Source organism: Salvelinus namaycush, chromosome 2 (assembly GCF_016432855.1).
Source record: "Salvelinus namaycush isolate Seneca chromosome 2, SaNama_1.0, whole genome shotgun sequence".
NCBI lineage: Eukaryota > Metazoa > Chordata > Actinopteri > Salmoniformes > Salmonidae > Salvelinus > Salvelinus namaycush.
In genome coordinates, this window is record NC_052308.1 from 75,139,736 (window position 1) to 75,160,115 (window position 20,380).

The 20,380-nt window shown below is 43.8% G+C and overlaps 1 protein-coding gene across 1 annotated transcript in view; it reads right to left on the minus strand.

Annotated features, from left to right (window-relative positions):
- LOC120023487 (slit homolog 1 protein-like) overlaps positions 1-20,380 on the minus strand; it is a 129,877-nt gene that overhangs the window by 101,592 nt on the left and 7,905 nt on the right. Inside the window, exons 2-4 of the mRNA XM_038967516.1 lie at positions 10,339-10,410; positions 6,662-6,733; positions 6,219-6,290 (exon numbers count right to left, since the gene is read on the minus strand). Of these exons, the coding sequence (XP_038823444.1) occupies positions 6,219-6,290; positions 6,662-6,733; positions 10,339-10,410 (216 nt within the window). The remainder of the gene's footprint in view (positions 1-6,218; positions 6,291-6,661; positions 6,734-10,338; positions 10,411-20,380) is intronic.

The following is a 20,380-nucleotide window of genomic DNA, read 5'->3' on the forward strand; positions in this document are numbered from 1 at the left end:
CAGAACATCAGCTATCTGGATTTGGGTGAAGGAGAAGCGGGGGGTGGGGCTTGGGCAAATTGCTGCGGGGGGTGCAGAGCTGTTGGCCGGGGTAGGGTTATCCAGGTGGAAAGCATGGCCAGCCGTAGAAAAATGCTTATTGAAATTCTCGATTATCGTAGATTTATCGGTGGTGACAGTGTTTCCTAGCATCAGTGTAGTGGGCAGTTGGGAGAAGGTGCTCTTATTCTCCAAGGACTTTACAGTGTCCCAAAACCTTTTGGAATTTGTGCTACAAGATGCACATTTCTGTTTGAAAAAGCTAGCCTTTGCTTTCCTAACTGACTGTGTATATTGGTTCCTAACTTCCCTGAAACGCTGCATATCGCGGGGGCTATTCGATGCTAATGCAGTACGCCACAGGATGTTTTTGTGCTGGTCAAGGGCAGTCAAGTCTGGAAAGAACCAAGGGCTATATCTGTTCTTAGTTAAATTTTTTGGGAATGGGGCATACTTATTTAAGATGGTGAGGAAAGCACTTTTAAAGAATAACCAGGTATCCTCTACTTACCTTATGAGGTCAATATCCTTCCAGGATACCTGGGCAAGGTCGATTAGAAAGGCCTGCTTGCTGATGTGTTTTAGGGAGCGTTTGACAGTGATGAGGGGTGGTCGTTTGACCGCAGACCCATTACGGATGAGTTACCAGAATGTCCTGACAAGCCACCAGAATGTCCTGACAAGTCACCAAAATGTCCTGACAAGTCACCAGAATGTCCTGACAAGTCACCAGAATGTCCTGACAAGTCACCAGAATGTCCTGACAAGTCACCAGAATGTCCTGACAAGTCACCAGAATGTCCTGACAAGTCACCAGAATGTCCTGACAAGTCACCAAAATGTCCTGACAAGTCACCAAAATGTCCCTGACAAGTGACCAGAATGTCCTGAGAAGATAGGAAACTCGGGACATTTTGCATGTCCTGAAAAGTAAAAGGGTTAGGTTTAGGGATTTGTGGTTAGGGTTAATGTTTAGGGGTTCAGCAAAATTGGAATATGAATGGGAATACATTTTTATTCCCCAAAAAAATCCTGCCAAGTAACGAAAAACTAACTCTAATGTTTACTGAAACAACACAAAATGAAAGTACGTTATTGAAAATCTTAGTTTTTTCCTCCATACTATGGGTTTTCCCCAGTGCATGTTTTATAGAAGCTTCCACTCTACTCAGCAATAACACACTGGAGGGTGTGTGTGTGTGCATGTGCGTGAGTGAGTGAGTGAGTGAGTGAGAGCGAGAGTGATGGGGGAAGAGGGGGGGCGGGTGAGACAGGAACAAGGGGACTAAGGGTGGGGTTCACCTCAAGGTCAAGGTACAGACAAACACACACACACACACACACACACACACACACACACACACACACACACACACACACACACACACACACACACACACACACACATCCTCCCAGCTCCACCTGTGCCTCAGTAATCCCTGGTTAGCCCCAGGGGTGAGGGCCTATTCCGGGGAGAGGAAACCAGGGAGGGCCCTTCCCTCTGGGTATCCAACAGACAAAGACTGGCTCTGGGTGTGGAGCTACCACAACACAGACACACACAAAAGACAGGATACACACAGAGAGAGAAAGCAACTGGGAGAGGGGATGGAGAGAATAAAAGGAGAGGCAGAGAGAACGATGGAGGGAGAAGGAAGGAGGAAGGGGGGATGGAAGAAGGATATACGTAAGTGAGGGAGATGCATGGAGGGAGTGAAGCAGAAAGATGGAGGGAGTGAAGCAGAAAGATGGAGTGAGTGAAGCAGGCAGAAAATAAGAGGGGGAGGAAAGAGGGAGAATTAGGAGGATACATACAGAGAACCCATGAAAGACAGCTCCCCTGTGTGTGTTAGCATGTTGTGTGTATTCCTCCTCCTCCTCCTTGTGTGTGTTAGCATGTTGTGTGTATTCCTCTCTTCCTCCTCCTCCTCCCTGTGTGTGTTAGCATGTTGTGTGTATTCCTCCTCCTCCTCCCTGTGTGTGTTAGCATGTTGTGTGTATTCCTCCTCCTCCTTGTGTGTGTTAGCATGTTGTGTGTATTCCTCCTCCTCCTCCCTGTGTGTGTTAGCATGTTGTGTGTATTCCTCCTCCTCCTTGTGTGTGTTAGCATGTTGTGTGTATTCCTCCTCCTCCTCCCTGTGTGTGTTAGCATGTTGTGTGTATTCCTCTCTTCCTCCTCCTCCTCCTTGTGTGTGTTAGCATGTTGTGTGTATTCCTCCTCCTCCTCCCTGTGTGTGTTAGCATGTTGTGTGTATTCCTCCTCCTCCTTGTGTGTTAGCATGTTGTGTGTATTCCTCCTCCTCCTCCCTGTGTGTGTTAGCATGTTGTGTGTATTCCTCCTCCTCCTTGTGTGTGTTAGCATGTTGTGTGTATTCCTCCTCCTCCTCCCTGTGTGTGTTAGCATGTTGTGTGTATTCCTCCTCCTCCTTGTGTGTGTTAGCATGTTGTGTGTATTCCTCCTCCTCCTTGTGTGTGTTAGCATGTTGTGTGTATTCCTCCTCTTCCTCCCTGTGTGTGTTAGCATGTTGTGTGTATTTTCCTCCTCTTCCTCCCTATGTGTGTTAGCATGTTGTGTGTATTTTCCTCCTCTTCCTCCCTGTGTGTGTTAGCATGTTGTGTGTATTCCTCCTCCTCCTCCCTGTGTGTGTTAGCATGTTGTGTGTATTCCTCCTCTTCCTCCCTGTGTGTGTTAGCATGTTGTGTGTATTCCTCCTCTTCCTCCCTGTGTGTGTTAGCATGTTGTGTGTATTCCTCCTCTTCCTCCCTGTGTGTGTTAGCATGTTGTGTGTATTCCTCCTCTTCCTCCCTGTGTGTGTTAGCATGTTGTGTGTATTCCTCCTCTTCCTCCCTGTGTGTGTTAGCATGTTGTGTATTTTCCTCCTCCTCCTCCCTGTGTGTGTTAGCATGTTGTGTGTATTCCTCCTCCTCCTCCCTGTGTGTGTTAGCATGTTGTGTGTATTCCTCCTCTTCCTCCCTGTGTGTGTTAGCATGTTGTGTGTATTTTCCTCCTCTTCCTCCCTGTGTGTGTTAGCATGTTGTGTATTTTCCTCCTCCTCCTCCCTGTGTGTGTTAGCATGTTGTGTGTATTCCTCCTCCTCCTCCCTGTGTGTGTTAGCATGTTGTGTGTATTCCTCCTCTTCCTCCCTGTGTGTGTTAGCATGTTGTGTGTATTCTTCTTCTTCCTCCCTGTGTGTGTTAGCATGTTGTGTGTATTCCTCCTCTTCCTCCCTGTGTGTGTTAGCATGTTGTGTGTATTCCTCCTCTTCCTCCCTGTGTGTGTTAGCATGTTGTGTATTTTCCTCCTCCTCCTCCCTGTGTGTGTTAGCATGTTGTGTGTATTCCTCCTCCTCCTCCCTGTGTGTGTTAGCATGTTGTGTGTATTCCTCCTCTTCCTCCCTGTGTGTGTTAGCATGTTGTGTGTATTTTCCTCCTCTTCCTCCCTGTGTGTGTTAGCATGTTGTGTATTTTCCTCCTCCTCCTCCCTGTGTGTGTTAGCATGTTGTGTGTATTCCTCCTCCTCCTCCCTGTGTGTGTTAGCATGTTGTGTGTATTCCTCCTCTTCCTCCCTGTGTGTGTTAGCATGTTGTGTATTTTCCTCCTCTTCCTCCCTGTGTGCTGTAGTGTTTCAGAGGAAGAGGTCTGCTGGGACTGAGGCTTTATTGTCCATCAACGCAGCACGGAAACATCTCCCTCCCTCCCTGTTGTGTGTTTACTGATTGATTGAACATGCCAAGTCCATCTGGTGATTCCCTGATGGGAGCGACAGTGTGAAATTGCACAAAAACAAACAAGCCAACCCCCCCCGTCTCCCCCCCCCCACACACACACCTTTCCCTCTCTCCTTCTCTATCCCCGTTTTCTCTTTTCTAACCCACCTACTTTTCTATCACATTCTCTCCATCTCCCTTTCAACAACTACTCTCATTCTCCCCTACCCCCCTCTCCCTCTTTCTTCTCCCTCTGAACTCTGTTAGAGCCCATCATCCATCCACACCAACACACACACACCTGTCATGCTGGGATCAATCAATCGGATAATCAAAGAGTTACTCTGTGTTTGCTTTTCTTTCTCTCTCTCTGTCACTCTCTTTCTCCGTCTGTGTTTGTGTATCTGTCTCCTAGTGTCTCCAAGCAGTAGCACGGAAGCCCAAATACCCCCTCTTTCTCCTCACCACACACACACACACACACACAGATAACACACACACACACACACACACACACACACACACACACACACACACACACACACACACACACACACACACACACACACACACACTGTGTTCACACACACACACACACACACACACACACACACACACACACACACACACACACACACACACACACACACACACACACACACACACACACACACACACACACACACACACACACACACACACACTGCTTAGCCCCAGAATGCTGCAGTATACCACCGTTGGCAGCAAACCGTCTGGATAACTGTAAGACGTAATAAACACATGTTGTTGTTGCTTTGGATCTGGACTCCAGCACTTTGAAATGATACAATGACTATGAGGTTAAATATGCATTTTACATCCATATCAAGTAAACATTCAGAAATTACAGCCCTTTGTGTACATAGTCCCCTCATTTTAGGGGACCAAAAGTATTGGGACAAATTCACTTATATGTGTATTAATTATTTGGTCCCATACTGAGAAAGTTACAGACGCCCAAATATCATACCTCCAAGACATGTTAACCTCTCACCATTACAATAACAGGGGAGGTTAGCATTATATATCATACCTCCAAGACATGCTAACCTCTCACCATTACAATAACAGGGGAGGTTAGCATTATATATCATACCTCCAAGACATGCTAACCTTTCACCATTACAATAACAGGGGAGGTTAGCATTATATATCATACCTCCAAGACATGCTAACCTCTCACCATTACAATAACAGGGGAGGTCAGCATTATATATCATACCTCCAAGACATGCTAACCTCTCACCATTACAATAACAGGGGAGGTCAGCATTATATATCATACCTCCAAGACATGCTAACCTCTCACCATTACAATAACAGGGGAGGTTAGCATTATATATCATACCTCCAAGACATGTTAACCTCTCACCATTACAATAACAGGGGAGGTTAGCATTATATATCATACCTCCAAGACATGTTAACCTCTCACCATTACAATAACAGGGGAGGTTAGCATTATATATCATACCTCCAAGACATGCTAACCTCTCACCATTACAATAACAGGGGAGGTCAGACTTTTTTCTGGGGGGGTATGATGTTTGTGCGTCTGTAACTTTCTCACTCATCATTATTCACGATTCATTCAGGATTATCCGTAACCATGGTAGCATTCACATTAATATACAAGGCTTTAGAAACTTATATTCTAATTTACCATGAAATTATCTCCAAAATGACCCAATACGTTATTTACCATTCATTTTTATTGGGCACAAAATAATCTGAAACAACCAAAACAAACAGCAAATGCTTCCAACAAGTATATAGAGTCACAAGCCTGACGTAGTCATTGCATGCTATGAATATGGGACCAAATACTCAACTTTTTACTACTTCAATACAGATATAAGTGAATTTGTCCTAATACTGTTGGTCCCCTAGAATGGGGGACAACGTACAAAAACTGTTCACCCAATATGGATGAAAATACCCTTAAATTAAAGCTGACAGTCTGCAATTTAACCTAAAAGTCATTGTATCATTTCAAATCCAAAACAACAAGAAATGTGTCACTTTCCCAATACTTTGGCAGCTCACTGTATGTAGAGGAGAACCATTATGGAGTTGGACAGGGATGGAAGTGTAGTGTAGAGTGTGGTACAGTAGTGTATAGTGTACAGGGTGGTAGAGTAGTGTATAGTTTGGTAGTGTGGTAGTGTATAGTGTGGTAGTTTACAGCGTGGTAGTCTATAGTGTGGTAGTGTAGAGTGTGTAGTGTGGTAGTGTACAGCGTGGTAGTGTAGAGGGTGCAGGGGGGGAGTGTAGTGTATAGTGTGGTAGAGTAGTGTATAGCGTGGTAGTGTAGTGTATAGTGTGGTAGAGTAGTGTACAGCGTGGTAGTGTAGAGTGTGTAGGGTGGTAGTGTACAGCGTGGTAGTGTAGTGTATAGTGTGGTAGTGTAGAGGGTGTAAATAGGGTACTCACAGTCGAGCCAGAGCCTCATTCTTCTGGAACAGGAGTTCAGGGAGCTGAGTGAGACGGTTCCTGTTCAGACGACTGTTCAGAAGGACAGAACACATTAGAAACCAGACCCACACCATTACATTATAGCTTTCTATCTAACAGGAAGACTGTCTCGTGTGTGTGTGTGTGTGTGTGTGTGTGTGTGTGTGTGTGTGTGTGTGTGTGTGTGTGTGTGTGTGTGTGTGTGTGTGTGTGTGTGTGTGTGTGTGTGTGTGTGTGTGTGTGTGTGTGTGTGTGTGTGTGTGTGTGTGTGTGTGTGTGTGTGTGTGTGTGTGTGTGTGTGTGTGTGTGTGTGTGTGTGTGTGTGTGTGTGTGTGTGTGTGTGTGTGTGTGTGTGTGTGTGTGTGTGTGTGTGTGTGTGTGTGTGTGTGTGTGTGTGTGTGTGTGTGTGTGTGTGTGCTCACAGTCTCTCCAGTTCCTTCAGATCATCAAATGCTCCTCTCTCAATGTTGCTAATCTGGTTCTCCATCAGGTGACTGAAGAGAATGAGAGAAGGATGGAGAGGAAGGATGGAGGAAGAGAAAGGGAGGAAGGATGAAGGAAGAGAGAGGGAGGAAGGATGGAGGAAGAGAGAGGGAGGAAGGATGAAGAGAGAGGGAGGAAGGATGAAGAGAGAGGGAGGAAGGATGAAGAGAGAGGGAGGAAGGATGAAGAGAGAGGGAGGAAGGATGAAGAGAGAGGGAGGAAGAATGGATGAAGAGAGAGGAAGAATGGATGAAGAGGGTAAAGAGGTAGAAGAAAAAATACCGTATTTTAGGTATCTCAACACAGCCCAGAAAACAACATGTTAACGTAACGTATAACTTCTGACTGCTGTCTGCACGGGGCAACACTTGATACGTTATCTCCCTGACAGCATCTACCTGACAGTCTGACATCAACTGTCTGGACAGACACAGGGGCAGACACAGGGGCAGACACAGGGACAGACACAGGGGCAGACACAGGGGCAGACACAGGGGCAGACAAAGGGACACAGGGACAGGATGGTAACTAACCCAAGGAGATGTTATTAGTAAATATTAGCTTCACGTTGAGGATTTTAACCCACTATCACACACACACCTGTACAGCTAACCTTGTGGGGACACACAATTCAGTCCCATTCAAAATCCTATTTTCCCTAACATTTACCCTAACCCTAACCTTAACCTTAACCTAATTCTAACCCTAAACCCCCTAGAAATAGCATTTGACCTCGTGGGGACTAACAAAATGTCCCAGTTGGTCAAATATTTGTTTGTTTTCTATTCTGGTCCCCACAAAATTAGTTATACACGTACACACACACGCACACACACACACACGTCCATTACTGTCAGACAGACAACAGTGTATGTCGAAAACAGTGTCAGTCTAACACAGCAACCTGAGACAACCAATCCACTTCCTTCCCTGGGGTATTGTACTTCCACCCAGCTCAACGGTATCTGGAAGAGCAGATGGGAGGCCTGTGTGGTCTGTTGGTAAAGTCAGTCAGTTGCTTTACCAGCAGTGTAATAAACACTCACTGTGTATGATAACCTCTGTATTAAAGCTGAGATCTGCAGAAGGTGAAACAGCGCCACTGGTCACATTAGTTATAGTTTGTGGTTTGTTTATGAGTGGGAGGAGAGGAGCATCCAGCAGCATGGTCAAAACATATCCTAGTATATAGTCTGCTGTTGTTGCAGGTAGCCTAGCGGTTAAGAGCAATGGGCCAGTAACCAAGAAGGTCACAGGTTCAAATCCCCGAGCCAACTAATTGAAAAATCGGTCTATGTGCCCTTGTACAAGGCACTTACCCCTAATTGCTCCTGTAACTAACTGTAAGTCTCTCTGGATCAGAGCGTCTGCTAAATGACTCACTAACTGTAAGTCTCTCTGGATCAGAGCGTCTGCTAAATGACTCACTAACTGTAAGTCTCTCTGGATCAGAGCGTCTGCTAAATGACTCACTAACTGTAAGTCTCTCTGGATCAGAGCGTCTGCTAAATGACTCACTAACTGTAAGTCTCTCTGGATCAGAGCGTCTGCTAAATGACTCACTAACTGTAAGTCTCTCTGGATCAGAGCGTCTGCTAAATGACTCACTAACTGTAAGTCTCTCTGGATCAGAGTGTCTGCTAAATGACTCACTAACTGTAAGTCTCTCTGGATCAGAGTGTCTGCTAAATGACTCACTAACTGTAAGTCTCTGGATCAGAGCGTCTGCTAAATGACTCACTAACTGTAAGTCTCTCTGGATCAGAGCGTCTGCTAAATGACTCACTAACTGTAAGTCTCTCTGGATCAGAGTGTCTGCTAAATGACTCACTAACTGTAAGTCTCTCTGGATCAGAGTGTCTGCTAAATGACTCACTAACTGTAAGTCTCTCTGGATCAGAGTGTCTGCTAAATGACTCACTAACTGTAAATCTCTCTGGATCAGAGCGTCTGCTAAATGACTCACTAACTGTAAATCTCTCTGGATCAGAGCGTCTGCTAAATGACTCACTAACTGTAAGTCTCTCTGGATCAGAGTGTCTGCTAAATGACTAAAATGTTAAATGCAATAGCACAAATGGACGTGGCCAACCCCACTACGGATTCCAGATTTAAGGTACGTTCCACCGTTCAGACCTGCAAAATGCAAATACAAATCCATAATAAAGTTCTGAACCGGTTCGAAACACAAAAAAGTGCCGGTCCTTTCTTTTCCTTTTTCAACCCGTGAAATCGAAGTCATTTTTACATTTAGCTCATTAAATGACTACACCATGGTAAAATCACTACACTGTGGATAGAGCAGCTTTCTATGGACCTGGAAAGCTAGTTGTTTAAACTTTAGATGCTTGATGGACACACAAGTGTAGGCCACGAGATCCAACTGATATTTTGCAGGTGGGGAGCGAGAGAGTGGGGGGTCTGGCTTGAAGCGCTGGGTATCATGATACGTTTCCAGTTTCAAGTTTCTAATGTCACGTGCACAAGTACAGTGCAACGACCTTCCTGCATGCACTTTCCCAACAGTGCAGTCATCAATATGATGTGTATTATAATGTGTTTAGGACATTAGTAGTAGACCTGTCATTACTTCACCGGAAAGTATTCAGGACCCTTCACATTTTGTTACGTTACAGCCTTAAGAACAACCATCTCTGGAGCCCTCCACCAATAAGGCCTTTATGGCAGAGTAAAGGCACATGACAGCATGCTTGGAGTTTGTCAAAAGGCACCTAAAGGACTCTCAGACCATGAGAAACAAGATTCTCTGGTCTGATGAAACCAAGATGGAACTTTTTGGCCTGAATGCAAAGCGTCAAGTCTGTAGGAAACCTGGCACCATCCCTACGGAGAAGCATTGTGGTCGCAGCATCCTGCTGTGGGGATGTTTTTCAGTGGCAGGGACTGGAAGACTAGTCAGGATTGAGGGGAAGATGAACAGAGCAAAGAACAGAGAGATCTTTGATGAAAACCTGCTCCAGAGTGCTCAGGACCTCAGACTGGGGCGAAGGTTCACCTTCCAACAGGACAACGACCCTAAGCACACAGCCAAGAAAATGCAGGAGTGGCTTCAGGACAATTCTCTGAATGTCTTTGTGCGGCCGAGCCAGAGCCCGGACTTGAACCCGATCTAACATCTCTGGAGAGACCTGAAAATAGCTGTGCAGCGACGCTCCCTATCCAACCTGACAGAGCTTGAGAGGATCTGCAGAGAAGAATCGGAGAAACTCCCCAAACACAGGTGTGCCAAGCTGAAAGAAAGTCATTAACCGGTTCTCATGCTTTTAAAAGAGTGGTTCTGTTCCGGACCACTAGAGATCCCCTTTGCTCCCGGTTCTGTTTCCGTTCCTTGAAAAATGTCAATATTTTCCGGTTCTGTTCCTTGAACCAGTTCCAACTCCTGGTAATAGTAATATTGAGTGTAGTAAGCCCTCACTGGAAATAAATAAAACACATTTTCAAAACGACTTGCACACAGAACACCCAGCTGGTGATATTCCTGAGTAGAACAATCCTTCTACACCAGACGGACAACATTCCCTACATCCTTCATTCCTATACATTTCAAAGCAATAAAATGCCAACAAATCTTAGTGTAGTGAAGGATGGGACTTACAGAACTCTGAGGTGTTTGAGGCCAGAGAAGTCTGTCTTGCTGATGGTCGTCAGGTTGTTCCCATTTAGATCACTGGATGAGAGGAAGAAAACACACAGAATATTAGCAAACATGTTGGTCATAAACACATTCACACTACATCACAGTCACACTATATAAACACATTCACACTATATAAACACATTCATACTATATAAACACATTCACACTGTATAAACACATTCACACTGTATAAACACATTCACACTATATCAACACATTCACACTATATCAACACATTCACACTATATCAACACATTCACACTATATAAACACATTCACACTATATAAACACATTCACACTATATAAACACATTCACACTATATAAACACATTCACACTATATAAACACATTCACACTATATAAACACATTCACACTATATAAACACATTCACACTATATAAACACATTCACACTATATCAACACATTCACACTATATAAACACATTCACACTATATCAACACATTCACACTATATAAACACATTCACACTATATAAACACATTCACACTATATCAACACATTCACACTATATAAACACATTCACACTATATCAACACATTCACACTATATAAACACATTCACACTATATCAACACATTCACACTATATCAACACATTCACACTGTATAAACACATTCACACTATATAAACACATTCACACTATATAAACACATTCACACTATATAAACACATTCACACTATATAAACACATTCACACTATATAAACACATTCACACTATATCAACACATTCACATTATATCAACACATGCATACTATATCAACACATGCATACTATATGTGCATTCGGGAAAGTACTCAGACCCCTTGACTTTTTCCCACATTGTTACATTACAGCCTTATTCTAAAATGGATAAAATCATCCCCCCCCCCCCCCCCCTTATCAATCTACACACAATACCCTATAATGACAAATCAAAAACAGTTTTTTTTTTTAAATGCTTGCAAATTTATAAAAAATGTAAAACAGAAATACCTTATTTACATAAGAATTCAGACCCTTTGCTATAAGACTCGAAATTGAGCTCAGGTGCATCCTGTTTCCATTGATCATCCTTGAGATGTTTCTACAACTTTATTGGAGTCCACCTGTGGTAAATTCTGTTGATTGGACATGATTTGGAAAGGCACACACCTGTCTATATATGGTCCCACAGTTGACAGTGCACGTCAGAGCAAAAACCAAGCAATGAGGCCAAACATTTTTTAAATCCGTAGTTTCCGAAATCGGATTGTGTCGAGGCACAAATCTGGGGAAGGGTACCAAAACATTTCTGCAGCATTGAAGGTTCCCAAGAACACAGTGGGCTCCATCATTCTTAAACAGAAGAAGTTTGGAACCACCAAGATTCTTCCTAGAGCTGGCTGACCGGCCAAACTGAGCAATCGGAGGAGAAGGGCCTTGGTCAGGGAGGTGACCAAGAACCCAATGGTCACTCTGACAGAGCCCCATAGTTCCTCTGTGGAGATGGGAGAACCTTCCAGAAGGACAACTATCTCTGCATCACTCCACCAATCAGACCTTTATGGTAGAGTGGCCAGACAGAACAAACAAGATTCTCTGGTCTGATGAAACCAAGATTGAACTCTTTGGCCTGAATGCCAAGCGTCATGTTTGAAGGAAACCTGGCACCATCCCTATGGTGAAGCATGGTGGTGGCACTCCCCAAAACTCCCCAAATACAGGTGTGCCAAGCTTGTAGCGTCACACCCAAGAAGACCTAAGGCTATAATCGCTGCCAGACGTGCTTCAACAAAGTAATGAGCAAAGAGTCTGAATACTTATGTAAATGTGATATTTCATTTTTTTTTTTGCAAACATTTCTAAAAACCTGTTTTGCTTTGTCATTATGGAGGGAAAAACGATTTAATCCATTTTAGAATAAGGCTGGAACGTAACAAAATGTGGAAAAAGTCAAGGGGTCTGAATACTTTCCGAATGCACTGTAAATACAATAATACTATACTCCATCTCCTTTATCTGGGACTGGCCTTAGCTATAGGTAGAGCAGACTGGTTTCATCGACAGTTCAGAATACATGACAGAAGTCAGTCTCTCTCTCTCCTAGCTGTCTCAATCGCTCTCCTTCCCTCCCTCTCTCATTCACACAGACACAGGTGCTGTGTGACAGGGGAGCTGCAAATTTGTTGGTGTTGTCTTGCCTGGGACTACAACGTCTCTTTCAAACACCCACACAGTGTCCTCAGAGCAGCAGCCCACAGAGGTGCTGATTGGATGCAGCAGGCGGTCAACCAATCACAGGGTGGTTTTATTAAACCACAGCAGGTTGACTGGCACAAAACAGGAATTAACAGCTCCTCTCCAGAGGACAATCTGCTTGCGTCCCAAATGGCACCACTTTTGACTCCAGCTCTGGTCAAAAGTAGTGCACTATATAGGGAATAGGGAGCCGTTTGGGACACATATTCTGTTCTCAGTCTGATAACAGAGTGTCCAACACAAAGCTAGAACGATAATAACCAAAGAAAAAGCCTTCGTAGGATGAGATGTGTTTTGTAAGCATCTGTGGCTATGTCACCACGAATAACCTGACAGCGTGATCTCAACATAACGTTTCTGAGAGTATGAGGAATCCAATGTGAGAAAACACAGAGAATCCTGGTTAAACCAGACTGAATGCTATTCTCACCACTGTTCTACTTCATGATGAGCTGCAGCGTTCAGTCTGAGAGAACCTTAGCTTGCTATCAAACGTCCTTGGTTATTGATCAACCAGGTCGCTCAACATCCACTGAAATTCGACATCCGTCCAGGTCCCCAGGATGTCGGGAGATGCCTTCAAACCCCGCCACTAGGGGCAACGCTGAGCTCTATTACCATCAGTAGGCTCGGGTTTTGCTGGGGCATTTTGGACAGGGATGGCGGATGGGCGGAAGCCACGAGCTCCAGCTCAAGAGGGTTGAATACTCAATCCCTGTACAAGGCACTTGTTATTTATTGTTTTGTTTTAACCCAAAACCTGAACCCTTACCTTAACCATTCAGAATGAATGCCTAAACTTAACCTTCAAAATGTTAGGTTTATGGACAAATGTCGGGATTCTGCAATGAGTCTGTGAGCGTGCTGGTCACAAGAAAGAGCCGTCGATTTCGGATGTTTGAAAAGGTCCTTCAGGACGTCGATACTTAACCGTTTGAGTTGTTTCTGTTTTAACCCTCAAATCAAATCACATTTTATTCGTCACACACACACATGGTTAGCAGATGTTAACGCGAGTGTAGCGAAATGCTTCTAGTTTCGACAGTGCAGTAATATCTAACAAGTAATCTAACAATTCCCCAACAACTACCAAATACACAAAAATCTAAAGGGGTGAATGAGAATACGTACATATAAGTAAGATTTCCTGGGGTAACAATGTAAGAAATATTACATAAAAAAACTAAATACTGCATTGTTTCCTAAGATCTCGAAGCGAGGCAACCATCTCCACTCGGAATTAATGGGTGAAAAATCAACGTTCGTCCGTTTACGGCAAAGTCTGAAGTGAAACTATGAGATCAGGTTGCAGGCAGGGCTGTGAGAGCTTGTTGTATAGACAGGGTTATTATATTTTGGGAATTCTTCGGCAACCCCATTTTCAAATCAGTCGCGACCCCTAGTTTGGGAACCGCTGCTTTACAATATGACCTCATTGTCTTTGGTTGAATTGACAGCCAGATAGGAGAAGATGATGTCACTTTCCCACAGGGCTCTGTGGTGAGAGCCTGTAAGACGGTGTGTGTGTGTGTGGTATCAGGTTGCTGTACTACAGTAAAGAGTGAGGTAGAGGATGACCTTGTCTGTCCCAAAGAGCAGTATAACGTGCGTGTGTGTGTGTGTGTGTGTGTGAGAGAGAGAGAGAGAGAGAGAGAGACACACACAGTGGTTTCGGTGTGTGATCTTGACCCAGACTTCACCCATGGAGCAGTGAGAGAAATGATGAACGGTTTGAGAGAAAGAGAGAGAGATGTGGAATTACAGGGGGTCTATAATCCCTCTCGTGATGTGTGTGAAATGGCTCTGACAGTGAGTGGACCTAGGCACCAGAAGAAGGCTGTGTTTGACCTATATACTGTATATGTACACACACAATGTTCTCTTCCTAGTGTTTCAGAGAGCAACTCCTACATCATCCCTAAGAAGAGACACTTGTAATTGTGTCCCTGTTACAAACAAGGAGGCTGTATTTACAACTGAAATCACTGCTGTGGTTTGGCAGGTTTACGTGACTGGAGCATAAGCTTGGAGAAGAGTCTTAGCTAACAGGGTCCTGAACAAAAAGAGAGCGAGAGCGAGTAGGTCCTAATGACGTCGAGAGAGAGAAAGAGAGATGAAGGATAGGAGGGGGAGATGAACACACACACACACACACACCTTGTGTGCTGATGAGGTGTGGATAATTGGGTTTTGTGGAGCATGGAGAGGTCAGGGAAGCCTGAAGTAGAGAGACACTCCACCAGGCAAAGGCTTGTTACAGCAGAACGCGTCTTACACAGGGCAACACACACAGTACACACTGACACATTCATCCTTCCAGCCACCTGCACACTCTCTCTCCCTCACACACACACACACACACACACACCAAATTGCTCCGCAATAGCAGCTTCAGTGGGCAGTCAAGCAGCACAAGTTCCACTCAAGTTCCCCCTTATTAGCTGGCCTATGAAAGGAAAGGCCACAGAGAGAGAGATAGACCGATGAAAAGAGAGAGAGCGAGAGAGAGAGAGAGAGAGAGAGAGAGAGAGAGAGAGAGAGAGAGAGAGAGAGAGAGAGAGATGGAGAGAGACATATGGCATTATAAAATCACTGTACACAAACAACAAAATGTGAAGTTCAAATTGACAAAAAAACAAACAAACATTTCTTTCCACAGGGCCGTGGGGTGAGACAGGGATGCAGCTTGAGCACCACATACAGTTGAAGTTAGAAGTTTACATACACCTTAGCCAAATACATTTAAACTCAGTTTTTCACAATTCCTCACATCTAATCAGAGTAAAAAAGTTAGGATCACCACTTTATTTTAAGAACGTGAAATGTCAGAATAATAGTAGAGAGAATTATTTCTTTCAGCTTTTGTTTCTTTCATCACATTCTCAGTGGGTCAGATGTTTACATACACTCAATTAGTATTTGGTAGCATTGCCTTTAAATTGTTTAACTTGGGTCAAACGTTTTGGGTAGCCTTCCACAAGCTTCCCACAATAAGTTGGGTGAATTTTGGCCCATTTCTCCAGACAGAGCTGGTGTAACTGAGTCAGGTTTGTAGTCCTCCTTGTTCGCACACGCTTTTTCAGTTCTGCACACAAATTTTCTATAGGATTGAGGTCAGGGGCTTTGTGATGGCCACTCCAATACCTTGACTTTGTTGTCCTTAAGCCATTTTGCCACCACTTTGGAAGTATGCTTGGGGTCATTGTCCATTTGGAAGACACATTTGCGACCAAGGTTCAACTTCCTGTCTGATGTCTTGAGATGTTGCATAAATATATCCATATAATTTTCCTACCTCATGAAGCCATCTATTTTGTGAAGTGCACCAGTCCCTCCTGCAGCAAAGCACCCCCAAAACATGACACACCCGTGCTTCACGGTTGGGATGGTGTTCTTCGGCTTGCAAGCGTGGCCCCTTTTTCCTCCAAACATAACGATGTTCATTATGGCCAAACAGTTCTATTTTTGTTTCATCAGACCTGAGAACATTTCTCCAAAAAGTAAGATCTTTGTCCTGATGTGCAGTTGCAAACCGTAGTCTGGCTTTTTTTATGGCGGTGTTGGAGCAGTGGCTTCTTCCTTGCTGAGCGGCCTTTCAGGTTATGTCGATATAGGACTCGTTTCACTGTGGATATAGATACTATTGTACATGTTTCCTCCATCTTCACAAGGTCCTTTGCTGTTGTTCTGGGATTGATTTGCACTTTTTGCACAAAGTACGTTCATCTCTAGGAGACAGAACGCATCTCCTTCCTGAGCGGTATGACGGCAGTGTGGTCCCATGGTGTTTATACAGTACTTGCATACTATTGTTTGTGCAGATGAACGTGGTACCTTCAGGTGTTTGGAAATTGCTCCAAAGGATGAACCAGACTTGTGGAGGCATACAATTTTGTTTCTGAGGTCTTGGCTGATTTCATTTGATTTTCCCATGATGTCAAGCAAAGAGGCACTGAGTTTGAAGGTAGGCCTTGAAATACATCCACAGGTACACCTCCAATTGACTCAAATGATATCAATTAGCTGATCAGAAGCTTTTAAAGCCATGACAATATTTTCTGGAATTTTCCAAGCTGTTTAAAGGCACAGTCAACTTAGTGTATGTAAACTTCTGACCCGCTGGAATTGTGATACGGTAAAATATAAGTGAAATAATCTGTCTGTAAAGAATTGTTGGAAAAATGACTTGTGTCATGCACAAAGTAGATGCCCTAAACGACTTGCCAAAACTATAGTTAACAAGAAATTTGTGGAGTGGTTGAAAAACAAGTTTTAATGACTCTAACCTAAGTGTATGTAAACTTTCGACTTCAACTGTATCTATCAACAAATTGTCGAAGACACTAGAACAGTCTGCAGCACCCGGCCTCACCCTATTAGAATCTGAAGTCAAATGTCTACCGTTTGCTGATGATCTGGTGCTTCTGATCCCAACCAAGGAGGGCCTACAGCTGCACCTAGATCTTCTGTACATATTCTGTCAGACCTGGGCCCAGAAATCAAATCTCATTAAGACAAAGAGCACACAAAAAAACTATACCTACTGTACCTCGGCCTAAACATCAGCACCACGGGTAACTTTCACAAAGCTGTGAACGATCTGAGAGACGATCTGAGAGACAAGGCAAGAAGGGCCTTCTATGCCATCAAAAGGAACATATAATTCGACATCCCAATTAGGATCTGGCTAAAAATACTTGAATCAGTTATAGAACCCATTGCCATTTATGGTTGTGGGGTCTGGGGTCCGCTTACCAACCAAGAATTCACAAAACGTGACAAACACCAAATTGAGACTATGCATGCAGAATTCTGCAAAAACATCCTATGTGTACAACGTAAAACACCAAATAATGCATGCAGAGAAGAATTAGACCGATAGCCGCTAATTAAAAAATCCAGAAAAAGTTGTTAAATTCTGCAACCACCTAAAAAGAAGTGATTCCCAAACCTTCCATAACAAAGCCATCACCTACAGAGAGATGAACCTAGAGAAGAGTCCCCTAATCAAGCTGGTCCTGGGGCTCTGTTCATAAACACAAACAGACCCCACAGAGCCCCAGGACAGCAACTCTATTAGACCCAACCAAATCACGAGAAAACTAAAAGATAATTACTGGACACATTGGAAAGAATCTACCAAAAAACTGAGAACTGGAATCTGTCTCGGGGAAGCTCGTCATCCTCACCCAGGTCTTGACCCGACTGCAGTTCGATGCAGCATTGTGAACAGTGTCCCATGGTGGCGGTGGGATTATGGTGTGGGCAGGCATAAGCTACGGACAACAAACACAATTATATTTTATCGATGGCAATTTGAATTCACAGAGATACCGGGATGAGATCCTGAGGCCCATTGTCGTGCCATTCATCTGCCGTCATCACCTCATGTTTCAGCACGGCCCCATGTCGCAAGGATCTATACACCACGTCCCAGTTCTTCCATGGCTTTCATACCAGACGTCACCCATTGAGCATGTTTGGGATGCTCTGGATGAACGTGTACGACAGAGTGTTCCAGTTCAAGCCAATATCCAACAACTTCGCACAGCCATTGAATAGGAGTCGGACAACATTCCACAGGCCACAATCAACAGCCTTATCAACTCTATGTGAAGGAGATGTGTCGCGCTGCATGAGGCTAAAGGTGGTCATACCAGACACTGACTGGTTTTCTGATCCACGCCCCTACCCATTTTTTAAGGTATCTGTGACCAACAGATGCATATCTGTATTCCCAGTGATGTGAAATCCATAGATTAGGGCCTTATATGAACTCAGTAAAATCTTTGAAATTGTTGCATGTTGTGTTTGCATTCTACAACAAACCCCCAAAATAAATTTGACAATAAATAGAATACCTGAATTCCTACCAAAATCCCTGAGCTCCATTATTTGTCCGTGCCAGTAAAATGTGTTACTATTCAGTCAATATCTGATGGATTTTTTAAATCCGGTTTCACGAGCGCCCAGATGCTAGATTGATTAGCGGATTAAAACGAGTTGTCTGCACTGATTGGCTACACATGGGTCCTCTGCAGTGTGTGTGCGTGGGTGCGTGTGTGTGTGCATGTGTATTACCATCATCAAGAGAAACACAATGAACTAACTGAGTTAATGTGTCATCTCTGTGGTTGTCTCTCCTTCAATGGTCTGTGATGTGTGTCAGATGCAGCATGTCACAGCTGCTCCATGTAGTTCCAGTGTATTTAGGAGCAGCTGCATAATCATTCTGCTGTTAGCACACTGACTAAACACACACGATGATTACAAGAGACAGTAGAAATAGAGATCTGTCATACTTGAGTAAAAGAAAAGATACTTTAACAGAAAATGAAAAAAATAAGTAAAAAAGTAAAAGTAAGTCACCCAGTAAAATACAACTTGAGTAAAAGTCTAAAAGTATTTGGTTTTAAATATACTTAAGTATCAAAATTAAATGTAATTGCTAAAATGTATAAGTCTAAATCATTTCAAATTCCTTATATTAATCAAACCAGACGGGTCTATTTTCTTGTTTTTTAAAATGGATAGCCAGGGGCACACTCCAACATTCAGACATAATTTACAAACGAAGCATCTGTGTTTAATGAGTCTATCAGATCAGAGGCAGTAGGTATGACCAGGGATGTTCTCTTGATAAGTGTGCAAATTGGACAATTTTCATGTCCTGCTAAGCACAAAATATATAACAAGTACTTTTGGGTGTCAGGGAAAATGTATGGAGTAAAAAGTACATTATTTTCTTTAGGAATGTAATGAAGTAAAAGTAAGTACAGATACCCATAAAAACGACTTAAGTAGTACATTTTACTTAAGCACTTTACACCACAGGGATAGAGTGAGTGTCTAAGAAGTCATGTGACGGAGTGGAGCCAGATGTATCAGCCCCCCACGGCGACTCATCTCTGTCTAATCTATTTCCCTTTATTTCTCTTACCTCCTGCTAGCCGCCACCGCGCGCTAACCGCTAATCCACTCTTGGCCGGGTTGACTATACAGCGGCATCACACGGTGAAAACATCGGAAGCCATTCATTTTGAATGGAAGGCAAGCGAGAGAAACAGAGTGGGCGGGGTACTGTTTGGTGAAGCGAGCATGGTTGAGGGAGCTGAACGGAGTGGGACTAAAGTTAGGGAAAGCTTAATTCTATGCAATTTCTCCGGGATATTGCGGCGCGAGTGACCAATCGAAGCTTACTATAGCTTCCACCCCCTACTGGATTGGCTTACAGCGGTTGTTGATATGTAGCACTACTTAGCATGCTTGCTAGCTTGTTAGCACCCACATGAGGGCGAAGCTAATGTGGCGAGGAGAGTTACCGCTGTATAGTTAACCTCGGCCATCACACTTGTTTAGCAGCTCCGCCAACAGCCAGAGCAGACCAAAAAACACATACTAACATCCCTTCTAGCCCCTAAATGAACACCCAAACTCAAAAACACATGTATGAACACACAGAGAGCCAAGTGTCTATACCTCAGAATAACACAGACAGATAAATAAAAGACACATAGACATCTCAGAGTCACTACAGAAACATAGACACACACACACACACACACACACACACACACACACACACACACTGTGTGTTTTCCGTTCCGTTTTCCACAGTGTGTGTTTTCCGTCTGGTGTGTGTGACCGCCGCCGGTGGCTCCAAGCCTTGCAGAGATTTGTTTGGGTTTAAACTTCCAGCAGCTGAACAGAGATCCCCTTCTCTGATACCGAACACACACAAACAGGAGGGATTTATTTAA